The sequence below is a fragment of the Cetorhinus maximus genome, chromosome 33 (assembly GCF_964194155.1).
Source record: "Cetorhinus maximus chromosome 33, sCetMax3.hap1.1, whole genome shotgun sequence".
Classification (NCBI taxonomy): Eukaryota; Metazoa; Chordata; class Chondrichthyes; order Lamniformes; family Cetorhinidae; genus Cetorhinus; species Cetorhinus maximus.
In genome coordinates this window covers 10,137,963-10,158,823 of record NC_135911.1, presented here as the reverse complement: position 1 = coordinate 10,158,823, position 20,861 = coordinate 10,137,963, and the positions used below count along the sequence as shown (strand labels likewise).

Genomic DNA, 20,861 nt, shown 5'->3' with positions numbered 1-20,861 from the left:
TTATTCACTCAGCCTTCGACGTCTTTCAGTATGAAGGCACCATATCAATATAAATCTCTTTTGCTCGATATTCATTTTCACCCTATCTAACCCATTCTGTGCCTCATCTGCAGGGTGACTGCTTTTCACAATGGATCTCTGAACTTCTAAAGTGTTCAAATTCCCAGTTCCCGCTCTCTCCCTCTCTCGCCCTGAGTTAAGACAGGAAGTCACGGATATAAGTTTCACTGCAGAGAGCTCAGCACAGAATCCAGGCTGACTTTCCCAGTGCGAGTAATGGGGGGAACACTGCACTGTTGCAGGATAAGTACCAAAGGAGTGCTGCACTATCGGAAGGTCAGCATTGAGGAAGTACTGCACTTTCTGAGGCTCAGCATTGAAGGAGTGCTGCACTGTTGGAGGGTCAGTACTGAGGGAGTGCTGCACTGTCGGAGGGTCAGTACTGAGGGAGTGCTGCACTGTCGGAGAGTCAGTACTGAGGGAGTGGTGCACTGTTGGAGGGTCAGTATTGAGGGAGTGCTGCACTGTTGGAGGGTCAGTACTGAGGGAGTGCTGCACTCTCAGAGAGTCAGTACTGAGGGAGTGGTGCACTGTTGGAGGGTCTGTAGTGAGGGAGCAATGCACTGCCAGAGGCTCAGCACTGAGGGCGTGATACACTGTCGGAGGGTCAATACTGAGGGAGTGCTGCACTCTCAGAGAGTCAGTACTGAGGGAGTGGTGCACTGTTAGAGGGTCAGTATTGAGGGAGTGCTGCACTGTCAGAGGGTGAGTACTGAGGGGGTGCTGCACTGTCAGAGGGTCAGCGTGTCTGTGCAGAGGCAGTGCTTCACTATTTGAGAGTCAGTGCTGAATTGGTACTGCATTCTTGGAAACACTGCACTGAGGGGGTGCTATACTGTCGGAGATGTGAACGTTTGGATGAAAAATGATAAGGTTGAGCGTACAGAACCGTTTATGTTTTTTGAACAATGACCTGGTGCCTTTAGGACTTAACTCTTTTCATTGTCTTGCAGTGGGAACTGGCCTGCTTTGTGACTGGGCCGGAGACTGCACCGCACACAGAAGGTAGCAGAGTTCAGATGGAAGATGGAACAAATGCCTCGTCTGCCTTCCCACCAGGGCTTGGAAGATCCCATTGTCTTGTTGCCAAAAAAGCACAGGGGGAGCTCTCCCCGGTGTCCTGCCCAATAGTTATCCCTGAACCAACGTCACAAAAGGAAACGATGTGGGTCATTGTCACATTGCTGTTTGCGGGAGCTTGCTGTGCTCAGACTGGCTGCTGTGTCTCTGACATTACGACAGCGATGACACTTCAGGAAAACACTTCCTTGAAAGTGCAGAACTCTGGAAGGTCCCCAGCAGGAAATATCGAAAGCCCTGACAGGGGAAATGCAAAGCAACTATCCATGAGAATAGTTTATGTAGGTTTGGCTCAGTCACCAATAATTTAAGTTATGCCTTTGTGTTTTTTTACTGACTAGTTGCCAGATAGATTCGGTAACAAGCCACCTGATTTGGTCAAAGTGAAAAATCCCCAAACATCCCCTGAAAACATTAATCTCTTGGTAGCAATACAGGTTCCTCCAGAGAGAATGAGGAAATTAAAATATATAATTACTCCTCTTAATTGGGGCATAACCCACCACACTTAGGAAAAATTCCATCTCACGAGCTTTGCCTCCCTGAATATTAAGCGTCTTCTTTGTCCCAACAGGAGAGGTTGAAATGTCCCAGGAATGACCTGCACACCTTATCGTCCATCACAGAGACCCAGGCTATTGATCGAACAAGGATGGAAGACAAAGCAACAACAATGACTTGTATTTATATAGCACCTTTCAAGTAACACAACATCCAAAGGCGTTTCAGAAAAGAGTAATTATCGAGCAAGATTCGACTTTGAGCCACTGGAGATGTCATGACTGTGATAAAAAGCTTGGTCAAAATGGCAGGTTGTAAGGAGAGTCTTATAAATGGAGAGAGAGAGGTGGAGAGTTTAGGGAGGGAGTTCCAGAGTTTAGGGCCCCAGGCAGCTGAAGGCACGGCCGTCAGTGGTGGAGCGATGGGAATCAGGGGATGGTCAAGAGGCCGGAATTGGAGGAGAGCAGAAATCTCGGAGGGTTGTCGGAGCTAGAAATGGTTAGATAGATAGGGGGCATTGTAGTGGGTGGAGGAGGTAACAGAGATAGGGAGAGTTGTAGGGGCTGGAGGAGGTAACAGAGATAGGGAGGCTTTTGGGGCTGGAGGAGATGACAGAGATAGGGAGGGTTGTAAAGGCTGGAGGGGGTTACAGAGATAGACAGAAGACAGTGAAGACAAAAGCAAAGTATTTGTTTATTTCATCCGCCATTTCCGTATTATCTGCTATTAACTCCCCATTGTCACTCTCTAAAGGACAAACACTAACTTTGCTTAACGAAAACAGAAACAGAAATACTTGGAAAAACTCAGCAGGTCTGGCAGCATCGGCGAAGTAGAGCACAGTTGGTGTTTCGAGTCCTCATGACCCTTCAACAGAACACTTTGCTTAATCTTTTCCTTTTTAAATACCTGTAAAAACTCTTGCTATCTCTTTTTACATTTCTAGCTAGCTTCCTCTCATACTCTAAGTTCTTCTTCCTGATTAACTGCTCATTCTCTGCCATTCTTTATTTTCTGACCAATCATCTGACCTGCCAATCACCTTTGCGCCTTTATATACTTATCCTTAAGTTTCATACTTCAGTTAACCACGGATGGTACCTACACTGTCCCCCACCCACTCCCCCCCTCCTCACCCTCACACACACTTAGAATTTTTCTCCTTCTGTGCTTTAAGCTGGTACGTATCCAGTGCTTAGAAAGGTTTACCGGACTGCCACACAGTTCTAGCATGAAGATCTTGAATAACATGGGTGGGCAATGGAGATGACCCACCCCAGAGTGGACAACGAGTGGCTCTCTAGGCCTCCCTCACCTTTAGAATCATCACAGAATGATAGAGAAAGTCTTGTATTTATATAGAACCTTTCACAACCTCAGGATATTCCAAAGCACTTTATAGCTAAGGAATTATTTCTGAAGTGCAGTCACTGTTGCAATGTAGGGAAAATGGCAGCCCATCTGAGCACAGCAAGATCCCATAAATAACAATGTGACAATCACTCAGATAGCCAGAGCTTTTTGATATTGTTTCAGGGATAAATACTGACCCAGCACACCATAGAGAATGTCCCCTGCTCTTTCATCAGGTAGCAGTTCAGAAACTCATAACTATAGCTATGCTGTCAGAGGGTCAGTACTGAGGGAGTGCTGCACTGTCAGATGGTCAGTACTGAGGGAGCGCTGTACTATCCGAGAGTCAGTACTGAGGGAGTGCTGCACTGTTGGAGGGTCAGTAGTGAGGGAGCGCTGCACTGTCAGAGGGTCAGTACTGAGGGAGCGCTGCACTGTCAGAGGGTCAGTACTGAGGGAGTGCTGCATTGTTGGAGGGTCAGTACTGAGGGAGTGCTGCACTGTTGGAGGGTCAGTTGTGAGGCAATGCTGCACTGTCAGAGGGTCAGTACCAAGGGAATGGTGCACTGTCAGAGTCAGCACTAGGGAGTGCTGCACTGTCAGAGGATCAATACTGAGGGTGCACTGCCCTGTCAGTGGGTCAGTAACAAGGGAGCACGGCACTGTCACAGGGTCTGTAGTAAGGCTACGCTGCGCTGTCAATGGGTCATTACCGAGAGAGCATTGCACTGTCAGAGGGTCAGTGCTGGGGGTTTTGCTGCACTACGCAAGCGACAGAGCCAATGGGGTGCTGCACTCTTGGAGGAACAGTACAGTTGGAGCATTGCATTGTCTGAGGGTCAGTGCTGAGGCTGCACTGCAGTGTTCAAAGGATGTGCTGAGGTGGTGCCACACAGTCGGAGGTGTGGTTTTTCAAATGGGAAATATCCAAATTGAGCTTAAGGAACTGTTCTCCCTCTTTACAATGACCTGGTGTCATTAGATGCTAACTCTCCTCATTGCCTTCCAACGGGGGAATGGGACTGGTTCATGACTGGTGCAGAGGACATACCACATATAGATGGCAAAAGGATTAAAATGAGCCATGAAACCAAGCCGAGCGTGAAAATTCCATGGGTGTTGTTTTAAAAGAGAGCAGGGGACATTCTCCCCAGAGGCCCTGGTGGATACTTATCCCTGAACCCACACCACGAAGACGGCCGATCTTGCATCATTCCAATTTTTCGTGTTCGCGGGCTCTTGCTGTGCCCAAACTGGCTGCTGCGCTTCCTACATTACAGCAGTGACAACACTTTGGAAAAGCACTTCATTGGCTGTGAAGGACCCTGGGAGGTTGTCAGCAGGAAATATTCGAGACCCTAACAGGGAAATGCAAAGCAACTAAACAGAAGAAGAGATTTTTTTTCTTCTTGTGTAGATTTGGCTTAGTCACTAATAACTCAAGTTATGCATATATTGGACATTTTTAAAATTATTGCTGAGTAGCCAGCTAGTTTTGGTAGCCAATGCTCGAATCCCTAAACACCCCTTGAGTCTATCGCACTTTCAGTAGTAAAAAACTTCCCTCGAGAGAATGAGGAAATTAAAATATTTAATCGCACCTTAGCTGATGCTTATCCCACTCCACATTTAAATTAAGAAAAACCCATCTCGCAGGCTTTGCATGCTTGAATATGAAGCATCTTTTTTGTTACCACAGGAATGGTTGAGGTGTTCCAGGAAGTAGCTGTGCCCTTTATTCCTCCACCACAAGCTCTAGGCTATTCATCGAACAAGGATGGCACACAAAGCACCAACAGCAACAATATTGATTTGCACTTATGTAGCGCCTTTAACATCGCACCAACATTCTGAGGCATTCCACAAGAGCAATCATCGCTCTTGCTGCTCCTGACGTGCAGAACAGTTGGATTGAATTAAGCCCATACAGACCGTTGGTCACAAAACATCACTGGCACTGAAAGTCAAGAGAGAAATCCCCCATGGGGCAGGAGCAACCTTATTTCGTTCAGTGTTTGCGGTCCAACCAGTTTTCAGGCAAGGAGAAGCACTTTAAAAAAAACACGTCCTCTTTGAGTGTTTAAATCTCTCCTGATCGGAGAAGAATGGCTCTGCTTCTAGCGTATTTCCAGCCATTTTGCCTTCTAGTTACTGACTTTAAACAAAGAACAAAGAACAAAGAAAAGTACAGCACAGGAACAGGCCCTTCGGCCCTCCAAGCCTGCGCCGATCATATTGCCCGTCAAACTAAAACATTTTGCACTTCCGGGGTCCGTATCCCTCTATTCCCATCCAATTCATGTATTTGCCAAGCTGCCTCTTAAACACCACTATCGTACCTGCTTCCACCGCCTCCTCTGGCAGTGAATTCCAGAGACTCACTAGCCTCTGTGCAAAAAACTTGCCCCGCACGTTGGCAGGTTTATTTTTTTAACACTCAGGGTTTGCGAAGTTGATGCAAGAGCTAAAGCAATGCCGTGAGATCCAACTCGTTGCGGGAATGAGAATATTTCAGCACAAGTTTCATAGAATCATACAATGATGCCACACAGAAGGAGGCCATTCAGCCCATCGGGCCTGTGCTGGCTCTTTGACAGAGCTATCCGATTATTCCCACTTTGCTGCTTTCTCCGCACAGCCCTATGCATGTATTTCCCTTCAAGGGTTTATGCAATTCCCTCTTGAGTGCTGCTATAGAATTTGGTTTCCTATCAGGAAGTGCATTCCAAATCTGAACCACTCGTCGATTAAAAACATTTTTCCTTGTGTCACCTCTGGGTCTTTTTCCAATCAGATCAAACCTGTGCCCTCTGGTTACCGACACTTCAACCATTGGAAACACTTTCTCTAACTTTACTCCACCTAACCCCTTCCTGATTTTAAACACCTCCAACAAATGCCCTCGTAGCCTTCTCTGCTCTGAGGAAAACAGTCCCAACTTCTCCCCTCTCTCCCTCGTCCCTGGAACCATCCTGGTAAATCTCTTTTGCCTGCTTTCCGAAGACTTCATGACCTTTGACTCTGGGATAATGACAATCAAGCTCGATCCCATCATTATTGGACAGAGAGAGAGAGAGAGAGAAATACAGACAGGCAGACAGAGTGACGGGTATAAACAAAGAGAAAGAGAGACAGTCAATAGAAAAAGAGACAGACAGGGTGAGTGAGAGGGAGAGGGACAGAGAGATGCAGAGGAGACTGAGAGAGAGAGCAAGACACACGGAGGGACAGAAGCAGATGGATAGAGAAATAGAGAGGGAGTAAGACATTCAGACAGAGAGATAACGAGATATTCAGAGTGAGGGAGAGAGACAGGGACATAGAGAGGCAGAGATAAACAGAGAGAGAGAGAGGAAAAAAGGGAGAGAGAGAAAGGCTGAGAGAAAGAGGGCCTGAGAATATGTGCGTTGAGAAAGAGCGAAAGAGAGAGACATGTAGAGAGAGTGTGAGTGCATTTGAGTGATCAACAGAGACAAATGGAAAGGGCGTGAGTATGTGTGATGGAAAGAGAGTGAGGGAAAGTTATGTAGAGGCAATAGGAGAGGGTCTGTGATTCACTGAGTCACCAGGGTAAAGGGTTGTCCACACATTTAACAAAATATGGAAATTATTCACACCTCACTTACACTGAACAATAAACTGATTTATCATGAAGTGATGTGTATCCCCTTTCATTTAATACAAATACTCATAATTCCAAAAAAAACATCTGCCATTGTATGGAGACTCTGGCCTGAACCTCAGAGAGAGGGAGATTATCAGCTTTTGGGTTTGGTGATATCTGTGAAGGGGATGGAGAGAGTAAAGGAATTGAGCCCTCCCCACAGCACAAACTGCATCAAGGTGCCAGGGGGCAAGGTTGCGGGATCTTACAGTGCATAAATTGGCTGCCGCCTTCTCTACATTACAATGGCGTGGACACCAAAACCTGTACTTCATTGACTGTCAAGCACTTTGAGACATCCTGAGGTCATATGCATGCATTTCTTTTATTAAGCAACAGCGTACATCTTGAGTTGAACAGGTGGACACAATATGGATCAACAAACCCCAAACCCCAAAAGGCATTAGTTGGAAATGATTAATGGCCCATCAATAGCCCATTAGCAAATGTTTAGGGCCATAATTACTGATGTTAACATGCAAAGGGCTTTCTTTCACCAGAGGTCAGAATTGGAAAAGCACAGAGATTTTGAAGGGTTGTAGGGCTGGAGGAGGTTACAGAGATAATTATCCTGGTCACTTTGTGTATTGAGACAATTCAATATATGCCTGTAAAGATTAGGGGATATCCTCAGATTGGGTCCTTCTGTCTTGGACTCTAGACAAGCGGGACTTGGTTCTTAGACAGAGTGCAGACACACTCTGGCATCTGCTTAACACTTGTTTATCAGCACTACTTCTAAACAGGTTATAGGGTAGGCACATAGCTCTCTTGCGAGACTAACATATGACTGACCAGTGTCAATGGAACATCATCATCTACATCTTATCATCAGCATATCGCATCTGTTAATGCTTTATACTACACCTTCCCCAAAGTATGTTATCGCACTTTTTAACAACAGCATGAAACTATGTCTTTAACTGTTTACATTACATTTCTGTAACTTCCTTTTTACAACTCTAGACTCTGTGCAATTCCAGCTCCTATTCTTCCCATCCCCAAGTCACAGGTTTGGGGGATTCAACCTCCCTCAGTATTCTCAGCCCTTAGGGAAGAAGGCTCGGAGACATTACAGCATTCTCCTGTGTCTGGTAGGACCTCATCATCTGCAGAATAGGACAACACTTTATCAGCATTGCTGGGAAGCAGGGTGACTGAACTGCAAGGGCAATGGAGACTTTTCAACGGAAGACTGATCCAAAAGAGAAGACTGAAGAGAGTCGACCTGTGGATCCTCTGGGGCTAGAAGAGAAGAACTTGGGGCACTCTGAGGAATGCATTGCTCCCTCAAAGGACTATGGAAAGAATGTTTGGAAGATGAATGATCTTCAACTCCTGGGTAGCCTATCACAGCTGCATCACCAACCGCTGCATCAAAAACTGAAAAGGCATTGAAGATCTAAGGTTTCAATGAACTTAGACGATAGAGTGTAAAACATCCAATTTCCTGTAAGACTGTCAGGAAAAGAAGAAGAGATGTTTTCCTGATGATATTTCAGGAGGACCTATCTACTTTCTGTTGGAGGTGGTAAGAGAGCCACACTTCTTTCTGTGTGAGGTTGTGCCACTATGGGCAATGGGAAGACTTGCTGAGAATGTGGAGACAAAACATACTCATCTTCTGTAATGAGATGAATTTTCTGTAGGCAATCAACTCTGGGACAAGATTTCTGCACAGGATTCTGCAGCATCAGAAGTGTTAAAGATCCTGCACTGAGTGTTGTTTGATTGCATAGAGTGTGAAGCCAGGAGTTTGGTGAGTGAAGGAATCTTAAGGGTTAATCTCTTGCTAAAGCCTAGCTTTTGTTTATATTTGGCAATTAAGTTAAGAGGTAAGTTAAGTTTCTTCTAGTATTAAGCAGGGATATACAAGCTCTCTGAGAGCAGCTGGAACTCATTAATTAGGTATCTCCCTCAAACTGGTTTCTGAGCTTTGGCAAAGTTGACTCATCATCATTTTTCAGAGAGTATAAATTCCCTGAGTGCTGATTTTCTGCACTGAGTGCTGCTCAAGTGCATAGAATGTGAAACTGAGAGTTTGGTGAGTGAGGGAGTTCAGTGAAGAGGGGGACTATAAATTAATTAAGACAAATAAATTTAATGAATACAATAAAGATGACAGGACAAGTGATTTGTCATGGCTGCAGGACATGGGAGCTTCTGGATGCCACTGCAACCCACGGCAACCATATCTCTAGTAAGTGTCTGCAGCTTGAGGAACTTCAACTAAGAGCCATTGACCTGGAGGCTGCACTGCAGGCACTGTGACACATTAGGGAGGGGGAAAGTTGCTGGGACACTTTCTTCCAGAAGACAGCCACATCCCTTAGGTTAACTCTTCTGATTTGGTCAGTGGTCAGGGGCAGAAGGGTGTGAGTGTGAGTCAGGCAGGCAAGGTGATCGAGAAGGTGGGAGTGGAGGAGCCTCAGTGCTTGCGATTGAGCAACAATCGCGAGGTTCTTGCACCTGGTATGGAGAAGAGCAAGGGTTTGGTCTGAGCACCATGTGTTCACTGATCTGGGGATTGTGAGTGCCGTGTGTTCACTGAATGGGAGAGTGTGAGTGCCGTGTGTTCACTGAACTGGGGATTGTGAGCACCATGTGTTGCTTTGCTGTTAAAGGGTCGTTACTGAGGGAGTGCTACACCTGTCAGTGGTGCTCACCTTTGAACCAGAAGTGTCCAAAAGTGTCACCAAGGAGCCATTCAGGCTTTCTTCCAATCACCTTGTGTTTCTGGAAAGTAGCTCTGAATTACCTTGCAGAGGGAGCTGTACTGGGGCAGTGACTGCATCTTATGGAAGATATAAGGATCGCCAGTTAATGCACAAAGGATCCAGTCGGCCCAGTCGGCAACGATCGCCTCCAGGAGTCAGAAACATAATTTCCAGATTTGGTTTCCTCTCCAATTAACCCTGGGTTTTTATTGCATTTCCCAGTGGATTCCAACTCAGTGTCCGGAGGTGCCTAATCCTTAATTCTTTCCAGGTTCGCGCGCGTGTCATGTCTTCTGCCTTTTGTTATCTCTACACTCACCACTTGGTGGTGACAATAAAGACTCATTTCAGTTCCGAGGAAGAGGCATATCGAACAGAAATGTTAACTCTGTTTCTCTCTGCAAGGAAGCTGCTAGGCCTGCTGAGTGTTTCCAGCACTTTCTGTTTTTATTCCTGAAGCCCTCATCGCCCATTTGGATCATGAATTGGGTGAATGCTGACAATGTAACTCTTCAATCTCTCCAACAATCCCACTTGTCAACTGAACACTTAGAACCTTCCATTAAATTATGTCCTCCGAGGTTAGGCACTACATTGAATTACTTACAGTGCAGAAGTAGACCATTCTGTCCACCTGCTCTGTGCTGGTGTTCTGTGCTCCAGGCAAGCCTCTTCCCATCCCCTCTTCATCTCACCCCATCACCATAGCCTTCTATTCCTTTCCCCCTCGTGTGTTTATCCAGCTTCACCCATTCAGTGTATCTATACCATTGACCTCAACCTCTCCCTGTGGGAGTGAGTTCCACATTCTCTCCACTCTCTGGGTAAAGAAATTTCTCCTGAATTCCCCAATGGATTTATCAGTGATTATCTTATATTGATGGCCCCTAGATCTGGTTTAGTGAGTACATTAACTTGACAATTTTAAACAAGTTAACAGCAGTTACTCTAACACAAAAGATGGGCAGAAACTCGAGATTTTGAGATATTTTCAATTTATTATACAGTCCCCCAGAGATTAGGAAATGAAAACATTTGAATATCCATCACCAAAGCCCACGCTCCTTCTAATCTCAGTGTAAATCTTTATAGAGCAATGGGTAGTAACTCTCACAGTGACTATCAGACTGCTGTCTGTATCGGTCACAAGTACTGAGGACAAACTGTAACGTCAAAAACATTCCCCGAGCTCAGCTGTCCTCACTTTACTCCTTGGTCCCCTCTATTCAGAGACAAGTTGCTCCCATTTGTTTCAAAGGAGCGGCCCAGCTACCTTCAAACAGCATCGGACGTCAGCGTTTAGATTAAACCCGCTTTATGTCATCGCCGCTTTCCCCATTCTCTCCAGGGGCAGAACCGTCAGTTGGAGTGTTCAGGAACATTATTAAAAACTCCGAGAAATGGAAATATTGGGCTCCGGGGTGGCATCGTGAAACCTGGAATTACCCCATCTCTACCCATCATAATACCCGCCTGTTACACCCCCAAACTGTGAGGCGCCTCCGGCCATATTTGAGGGATAGTGTAACCCCCACCGAGTCCAATATCTGCCCCTTTAGCGTTAATCAAAGACACCAATATCTGAAGATACCCTTGAAATCGATCCCATTAAAGTCCCCCAGGTGAAGGAACCACTTCCAACAGAGTTACTCCTGGAAATTTAACTCTTTAATATCATTTGTGCGGAAGTGCTGGAAAAGCTTAAACACTGTGTACATGTGCAGTAATACAGGGAGATACTGACAGAGGGAGACAGAGGGAGATGTGACTGAGGATAGAGATACAGAGAGATAGAGGGAGGTGACACAGGGGGAGATAGAGGGAAATGTAACTCTATATTAAATTCCACATCGTTTGTTGAAGGAATCGGTGTAAATGTTGGTTTAATTAAAGAGTTAAGACAATGTTCAGTGACCAGCAGCAGCAAGTGATTATAGTCACGATATATCTGAGAAATGAATTATTGAACAGTGGTTTCCTGCATTTAAGAAACTTCCCCTTTATGAAGAAAGAGAAGGACATTAATATGGCATTAGTTTGGGATTGATACAGGGCTATGGGGAGAGAGTGGGGCAGTGGGATTAGTTTGGGATTGATACAGGGCTATGGGGAGAGAGCAGGGCAGTGGGATTAGTTTGGGGATTGATACAGGGCTATGGGGAGAGAGTGGGGCAGTGGGATTAGTTTGGGATTGATACAGGGACATGGGGAGAGAGCGGGGCAGTGGGATTAGTTTGGGGTTGACACAGGGCTATGGGGGGAGAGTGGGGCAGTGGGATTAGTTTGGGGTTGATACAGGGCTATGGGGAGAGTGTGGAGCAGTGGGATTAGTTTGGGATTGATACAGGGACATGGGGAGAGAGTGAGGCAATGGGATTAGTTTAGGATTGATACAGAGCTAGGGGAAGAGAGCGGGGGAGTGGGATTAGTTTGGGATTGATATAAGAAAGAGCTAGAACAGACACAATGGGCCGAAATGCCTCCTCCTAGACCTGTGATCAAACATTACTCAATTATAGCCATTGTTGAACAAACACCTTTTAATACCATAGCTATGATACAGCCAACTTTGAGAGGGAATGGGCTGAAGGATTTTACACTGCACGGGAGCAAGGGAGTTTGTAAAGCCGCTGGACAAGAGGGGTTTGACCACCCTGAGCACGCTGGGACTCTCCCTCCCTCTCAGGAACCCTCATTCCATCCACTGCAACCAGTCAAAGCGAGAGAGCACTGTGTTCAGAGCACAAGTTTGAGGAAGACCAGGAGCAGCGCAGTGCCAATGGAGGCGCTGAGTTGGGTTGAGCCAGAGTTGGACATGGTTGTAGGGGCAGGTGTGGTGGACCGGGTGAAGTTCCGTGACTCCTGGTTGCACATGTTGCCCTTGCAGCAGTAGAAAGCGTTGGTCGGGTCGACAGCGAAAATTCCAAGAGCGTCGATGGGATTTCGACAAAGGTAGTCGGAAGCACAGCCTTTCAGCACATAATTTGATGGGTCCGCTGTTTGTAGCAAAGGGAGAGCCATCAGTTTGATACCTTCAAATTCAATTGCATTTCATCCAGGCCCACAACATCTACCACCAGATCTAATTTCTTACCTGTGCAGTTCAACCATTCGCATCATCAGAATGACATGGCCGACTGCACAGGAACAGCAGGAGGGCCAATCAGCCCCTCGAATCTGTTCCACAATTCAATTAGGTTATGTCCATTCTGACCCATAACTCCATCCACCCACCTTGGGTCTGTAACCCTTAATCCCCCTACCCAAAAAAAGTCTATCAAACTCAGTTTGGGCATTTTTCAATTGACCTCCCAACACTGGCAGCCTTTGCTGGGGGAGGGAGTTCAAGAATCCTACTCATTTTTGTTTGAAGAAGCGTTTCCTGACTGGGTCTGACCGGCTCTAAGTTTAAGGTTCTGCCCAATACTGCAGCGCTCCTTCAGCACAGACCCTCTGGCACTACAGCACTCCCTCAGCACTGACCCTCCGACACTGCAGCACTCCCTCAGCACAGACCCTCTGGCACTACAGCACTCCCTCAGCACTGACCCTCCGACACTGCAGCACTCCCTTAGCACAGAACCTCTGACACTGCAGCACTCCCTCAGCACAGACCCTCGGACACTGCAGCACTTCCTCAGCACAGACCCCCTGACGCTGCAGCACTTCCTCAGCGCAGACCCCCCGACACTGCAGCACTCCCTCAGCACTGACCCTCTGACACTGCAGCACTCCCCCAGCACAGACCCTCCGACACTGCAGCACTCCCTCAGCACTGACCCGCTGACACTGCTGCACTCCCTCAGCACAGACCCTCCGACACTGCAGCACTCCCTCAGCACAGACCCTCAGACACTGCCGCACTCCCTCAGCACAGACCCTCGGACACTGCAGCACTCCCTCAGCACAGACCCCCCGACACTGCAGCACTCCCTCAGCACTGACCCTCGGACACTGTCGCACTCCCTGTATCCAGCTTTCTACATTCCCTTGGATCCCTGAGCTTTTATTTTTTAAACCAGTCTGCCATGTGAGACCTTGTCAAAAGCCTTGATAAAACCCACATATACCACATCAACAGCACCACCCTCATCAGTCCTCCTTGTTACTTCCTGAAAAATATCCAAACAAGTTAGGCAGACACAACCTTCCCTTAACAAATCCATGCTGACTATCTCTGATCAATCTTTGCCTTTCTAAGTGACAGTTTATCCTGTCTCTCAGAATTGATTCCAATAAATTGCCCACTACTGAGGTTAGACTGTCTGGCATATGGGAATGGGCAATAAATGCCATCTCAGCCAGTGAAGCCCACATCCTGTGAATGAATAAATATATATATATATATAATTATTCGGTCTATCAGTCATAGAATTACATACCATCCACAGTATGTGCCATTCTGCCCATCTGCTTCGTGCTGGTCTTTATCCCCCACACGAACCTCCTCCACCCCACTCTTCATCTCACTCCGTCACCATATCCTTCTAATCCTTTCTCCCTCAAGTGTTTATCCAGCTTCCCCCTTAAATACATCGATACTATTCACCTCAACCACTCCCTGTGGGAGCGAGTTCCACATTCTCCCCAACTCTCTGGGCAAAGAAGTTTCTCCTGAATTCCCCATTGGATTTATTAGTGATGATCTTATATTGTTGGCCCCTAGTTCTGGTCTTTCTTGCAAATGGAAACATCTCCTCTATGCCTACCTGATCGAAACCCCTTCATAAAGACTTCTATCAGGTCACCCCCTCAGCCTTTTCTTTTCTAAAGGAAAGAGCCCCGGCCGCTTCAATCATTACTGAGAGCGGTACCTTCGTTCAGTTCTGGAATCTTCCTTGCAAATCTGTTTTTGTGTAAAACGTCTTTACCCAGAGAGTGGTGAGGATGTGGAATTCACTACCACAGGGAGTGGTTGAGGTGAATAGCATGGATGGACCTAAGGGGAAGCTGGATAGACACACGAGGGAGAGAGGAACGCAAGGATATGGTGATGGGGTGAGATGAAGAGGGGCTGGGAAGAGGTTTGTGCGGAGCATAAACGCCAGCATGGAGCAGATGGGCTGAATGGCCCCTATCAGTGCTGTAAAATTCAACATGTTGTGTAGTTTCTGCCAGAGTATTTTTATCACTCGGTAAAATGATGAGTAAAGACTTGGACCTACGCCCTGTCAGGACTCCCGAAGTGTGGACACAGCGATCTTGTTGTCCTCGACATTTCACTTTAGCCAGCAAATTTGTACACCCGGTCTCACTAACACTGAAACATCCATGACATTCCAGGCCATTCCGTGTGCTGTTCTCTTCGTCTGGAAAGCAAACAGACAGTAACATTAACCAATGTAATAAAAGTAAACTACTGCGGATTCTGGAAATCTGAAATAAAAACAGAAATATTAACTGGTTGTTGTAAGGGTGGGCGAGTTGTTAATGATAAAGTTGATCTGCAGACACCTCTGAGGTGGAAACATTAAGTTTATTTACAATATACTCAGCAGCAACTACACGCGTGCTTCCAACTCCAACTCTATCTCTGCACTGACTGCTGAGGAAGCCTGTGCAACTCTCCTATTGGTTACTACAGATCATGTGATCTTCCTTAACATGTAATATTCTTAAAGGTACATTAGACACTAAACAAAACCATAATTCCTACACTGGTCCTGTTCTGCTCTTCAGAATTTTTCGAAGCATTAAACACCACCCCAAAAAAACACAGGACTGTCCTTATTAATAGACACAGGGCCTCAATTACATGGAGAAGGTTGAGAGGAGATGGGATAGAGGTGTTCAAAATCAAGAGGGGTCTGGACACAGTGGATAGGGAGAAACTGTTCCCATTGGCGGAAGGATTGAGAACCGGAGTGACACAGGTTTAAGGGGATTGGCTAAAGTAGCAACGGAGACGTGAGGCAAAACTTTTTTACGCAGCAAATGGGTGGGACACGGAATGCACTGCCCGAGGGTGCAGTGGAGGCAGGCTCATCTGTGGCTTTCCAAAGAGAATTGGATCATTATCTGAAGAGAGAGAGAAAAACAGGGAAAAGGTGGGGGAGTGGGACTAGGTAAATTGCTCTCACAGAGAACCCACGCAGATACAATGGGCCGAATGGCCTTTTCCTGTGTTGTAACCTTTCTGTGATAGGACAAAACATTTGCTGGAAATGCGCCGAGTCTACAAAGATAAAAGACAAAGATTAATATATTGACCTGGGTGCGTAGGGAATAAATGGACCTCCTCAGATGCAGAACAAAAGAGAGAAGGAAAAGGGGGGGAAATGAGCCAAATGGACAATCAGGAGTACAGACAGCAGATCAGAGCATGGTGAACATTTTTGTGAGGGAATGAAATGGCTCAGAGATAAAAGAAATAGCGAGCGCAAATAGCCAGAGTTACCTGTGGCTCAGTGGGTAACAATCCTGCCTTGGAATCAGAAGGCTGTGGATTCAAATCCCATTCTGATTCTGACTGCTACAATTGGCCTTATGGCTGAAGGTGTGATGTAGCATAGTGAGCGGGGCACCTGATCATACCCCTCCTCCCAGCATTGGTGCTCATAAGTGTCTTACCTGGAACAACATCATCATTGCACAGGTTGGAGCTGCAACAGGAGGTGTGTACATATCTGGAGAGACTCCCAGTATTGAAGGAGATGAGGCCAAAACAGTCTCCACAGCCACTCAGAAGGAAACTGCTGCGAATTCCACCTAACAGAAGAAATCACATCACGTTACATCAACCACCACCTCTGAGCGCTGCTCTGTACAACCTGTCCACATCAATGAGCCCCACTGGCCCTGGTGTCATTCTGGTGAATTTACAGTCCACCCACTTCAATCCTTCCTGTGGTACACTGTCCAGAACTGAACACACTTACTCCAGCTGGGGCTCTATCCAGCTGGAACACAGCGTCAACCCCTTTGTATTCCAGCCTTCTTGAGATAGAGGACAACGCTCCATTGGCCTTTGACATTCTTTCTCTACCTCTCCACTAGCTTTAATGATTATGCATAAGGACTCTAAAACTCTGTTCCTCCATAATTCTGAGCTTCTCACCATTTTGAAAATACTCTGACCTGCCTCTGTAATCTCCTCCAGCCTTTACACCCTTCCCTACCTCTGTAAACTTCTCCAGCCCCTACAATCCTCCCTATATCTGTAACCTCCTCCAGCCTCCACAACCCACCCTATCTCTGTAACCTCCTCCAGCCGCTACAACCCTCCCTATCTCTGTAACCTCCTCCAGCCCCTACAACCCTCCCTTTATCTGTAATCTCCTCCAGCCTCTACAACCCACCCTATCTCTGTAACCTCCTCCAGCCCCTACAACCCTCCCTATCTCTCTAACATCCTCCAAGCTCTACAACCCTCCAACTTCTCTGCACTCCTCCAATTCATCCCTCTTAAGCATTCCCTGATTCCCATCGCTCCATCATTCCATGGCATCCATCGTCCATGCCTTTAGCTGCCTGGCCCCTAAGGTTTGGAATTATCTCCCTAAACCTCTCAGTACCAACAACCACCACCCCCACCCCCAACACCCCCAAACCAACCTCCCCCCTCCCCAGCCCAACTTACTCTCTCTCTCTGCCTGTAAGACACACCTTAAAACCTATCTCTTTGACCGAGTTTTGTTTGCATGTCCGACATCTCACTCTGTGACTCGTTTTTTATTTGGTTACGCTCCTGTGAAGCACTTTGGAATATTTAACTACATTAAAGCTGCTATATAAATGCAAGTTGCTATTGTTGAAGTCTCACAGTGAAAGTAAAATGCCAAAGAATGCAAGGCACTTACTTGTGCCTAGACCAACACTGATCGATCTGCATGTTGAATGGATCGTTCTGTTACACTCAGTTGTGGTGTTTAATGCACAGCTGCCAGTAAGACTATTACATCTGTGACAAATCAGTGAGCAACCTGTAGGGACAAAAGAGGAAGAGTTTATTTATACTCAGTTTTGGGATGTGGACATCACTGGCAAGGCCAGCATTTTTATTGCCCATCCCTAATTACCCTTGAGAAGATGATGGTGGGGCACCTTCTTAAACTGCTGCTTACTGTGCATGCCCACAGTGCTGTTAGAGAAGGAGTTCCAGGATTTTGACCCAGCGACAGTGAAGGAATGGATATATATTTCCTCGTCAGGATGGTGGGTGGCTTGGAAGGGAACTCCCAGGCGGTGGTGTCCCCATGTGCCTGCTGCCCTTGTCCTTCTGGGTGGTAGAGGTCGTGGGTTTGGAATGTGCTGTCGAAGGAGCCTTGGTGAGTTGCTGCAGTGCATCTGGTCAATGGCACACACTGCTGCTACTGGTGGAGGGAGTGCATGTTGAAGTTGGTGGATGGGGTGCTAATCAAGCGGGCTGCTTTGTCCTGGAAGTGTTGAGCTTCTTGAGTGTTGTTGAAGCAGCACTCATCCAGACAAGACAGGCAATTAATTGATGCTAATAATGCCTTTTAGTGCAGCAAAATTAACCTTTAACAGACAAATTACCCAGTCCATGGGAATTATGTTGTGGGATAACTGTAGATAAATAGTTGAACACCTTCAAAATAGCAATTCCAATCCAGAGATCAATAGATTTCTAGATATTAAAGACATCAAGTGATATGGGAATAGTGCAGGAAAATGGTGTTGGTGGGGTCGAAGGTCACATGGTCTAGTTGATCGAGGGGCTGAATGGCCTACTCCTGTGTTTCCTATGAGAGATTTTCGGGCACTAAGGGAATAGAGGTACAAGGTGGGAAAGTGGAGTTGAAGTAGAAGATGAGCCATGGTCTTATTGAGTGGTGGAGCAGGCTATTGGGACTGTTTGGCCAAACCTTATTTCTTATGTTTGGCCAGAGTTTCAGCTCCTGATCACTCCAATGACTTATTTTTAGTGGTTTGATATAGCCGAGCGGTTTGATCAGCCATTTCAGAGGGGCACTTAAGAGTCAACCACATTGCTGCTGGTCTGGAGTCACATGTAAGCCAGACCAGGTAAGGATGTCAGATTTCCTTCCCTAAAGGGCATTAGTGAACCAGATGGGTTTTTATGACAATTTATGATATTTTCATGGTCACCTTTAGACTTTTAATTCCAGGTTTTTATTGAATTCAAATTCCACCATCTGCTGTGATGGGATTTGAACCCGGGTTCACAGAGCATTGCCCTGGGTCTCTGGATTACTAGGCCAGTGACTACACCACCACTTTCCCAGCTCCCTCAAAGCATGAGAATAGAGGAACAGAAGTGGGCCATTCAGCCCTTCGAACCTGATGGACAAGGACAGGACAGTGAGATCAAAACCAGCGCCTATTATCCCATTCATACCGAAGTCTAAATGAAGCTGAAGAAATCAACACTAAAGCAAAGGCTTTCTCCATCCCAACTTTAACTCCTGGCAGTCAGCAGATGGGATCTCTGGCCTCGATGAAAACCTCGTTCTACACCTGTGAATACACACTTCAGCAGCAGGGTTGGGGCAAGGAAGGCAACATCAGACAATCCTAGCCCGATAGGGTGTGGCCATACCAAAGGAAGTGGCCCACCTCCACTGGAGCCTTGAAAGTCATTGTGAATGCAAAGGTGGTGAAAGTGCCACGTGCTCACCCAGATTTATACATTAAAACACATCTACACACACGTGCGACAATAACACTGAAACACATGTTTTTAAAAACACAAACATTCGCCATCCACACACTATCCCTTGAACACATGTATGCACTGGCATGTACGAACATCCATGCACATACCTGCATGCACACACTGGCATGTACACAAGCTCAGGTGCACATACACCTCCACTGAGAATGAGGGAATGTTCGATAGTTCTGACAAATTGTGTGTCCCTTTCAGAGACATGCTGACTACCCCTCTGCTGCTTCAACCCACTTCTAGCGCACTTATCAAAATCATTGCCCAGTGTTCTGAGGGCCTGGCTAGGCAGCCCTGAATTTATCCCTCGAGGTTGGAACACTGATTCAACACAAAATAGACAATTCTCACTGCAGCAGGAGCATGATGCGAAAGTCAGGAACATTGCCTTGCAAGGAGATGTCATCTCTCGACAAAGCACAGGAACATGGGATATCACTCTGTAATAAAACACACCAACACTCATTCCCCAAAGGGGATATCACTCTGTAATAAAACACACCAACACTCATTCCCCAAAGGGGATATCACTCTGTAATAAAACACACCAACACTCACTCCCCAATGGGGATATCACTCTGTAATAAAACACACCAACACTCATTCCCCAATGGGGATATCACTCTGTAATAAAGTACACACTCACTCCCCAATGGGGATATCACTCTGTAATAAAACACACCAACACTCACTCCCCAATGGGGATATCACTCTGTAATAAAACACACCAACACTCACTCCCCAATGGGGATATCACTCTGTAATAAAACTCACCAACACTCACTCCCCAATGGGGATATCACTCTGTAATTAATCACACCAACACTCACTCCCCAATGGGGATATCACTCTGTAATAAAACACACCAACACTCACTCCCCAACAGGTTATCACTCTGTAATAAAACACACCAACACTCACTCCCTAATGGAGATATCACTCTGTAATGAAACACACCAACACTCACTCCCCAATGGGGATATCACTCTGTAATAAAACACACCAACACTCACTCCCCAATGCGGATATCACTCTGTAATAAAACACACCAACACTCACTCCGCAATGGGGATATCACTCTGTAATAAAACACACCAACACTCACTCCCCAATGGGGATATCACTCTGTAATAAAACACACCAACACTCACTCCCCAATGGGGATATCACTCTGTAATAAAACACACCAACACTCACTCCCCAATGGGGATATCAATCTGTAATAAACACACAGGGGCACCAGAGGCTTCCCGCAATGTTTCTGTAATAAAACATGGAGAGACTGTAACATTTGACAAATTACAACCTTCATGCACTTTGTTTGGCTCAAGCACAACATTTAACTGGAAGCCGGGAACATTCCTCTTTCAATGTGTCTGTTATCAGAATAATCACTATTTATTTGTGAAAAGTATAAAATGAGAGGCTATGTAGGGATTGGGAATACCCGGTGACTGAATAGTAACCTTACCTTCTGTGACCAAGGCTGCGAAAAGCACTGCTCCAAGTAACATCTTCATTTTCTCCTTTATCTCCCTCTGGACCTCAAGACCTGGTGGATCTGCTAAAAATAAAGGGTTGTCTTTACATTTATAGGCTTGGTGACATTGCAAAGAATATGAAAAAAAAGCTAGTGGAATATGAGCCAGAATCTATGGATAGCCCTGCCCTTTGCTTAATGTGGCAAGAGGTGAAATCTTGGCCAAGGTCCATTGTAAATTCCCAGCCAGAAGACGCTTGCTGATTGAATTTGGAAGGAATGGCTGTGGTGGGGATGCCAGGGTTAAAAGAGTGTGTAATTTGAGTCTCTTCATTTCCTGCATTACCATTGCTCTGATCA

General features: G+C 46.2%; 1 protein-coding gene across 1 annotated transcript; it reads right to left on the bottom strand.

Annotated features, from left to right (window-relative positions):
• Positions 1–12,107: 12,107 nt before the first annotated feature.
• Positions 12,108–20,622, bottom strand: LOC144671569 (phospholipase A2 inhibitor gamma subunit B-like). The gene is made up of 5 exons (XM_078533523.1): positions 20,493–20,622; positions 17,175–17,297; positions 15,946–16,083; positions 14,541–14,684; positions 12,108–12,371 (listed from the first exon to the last, which is right to left on the bottom strand). The coding sequence occupies exons 1-5, from the start codon at positions 20,539–20,541 to the stop codon at positions 12,112–12,114; spliced, it is 714 nt and encodes a 237-aa protein (XP_078389649.1). The 5' UTR covers positions 20,542–20,622; the 3' UTR covers positions 12,108–12,111.
• Between the last annotated feature and the right edge of the window lie 239 nt (positions 20,623–20,861).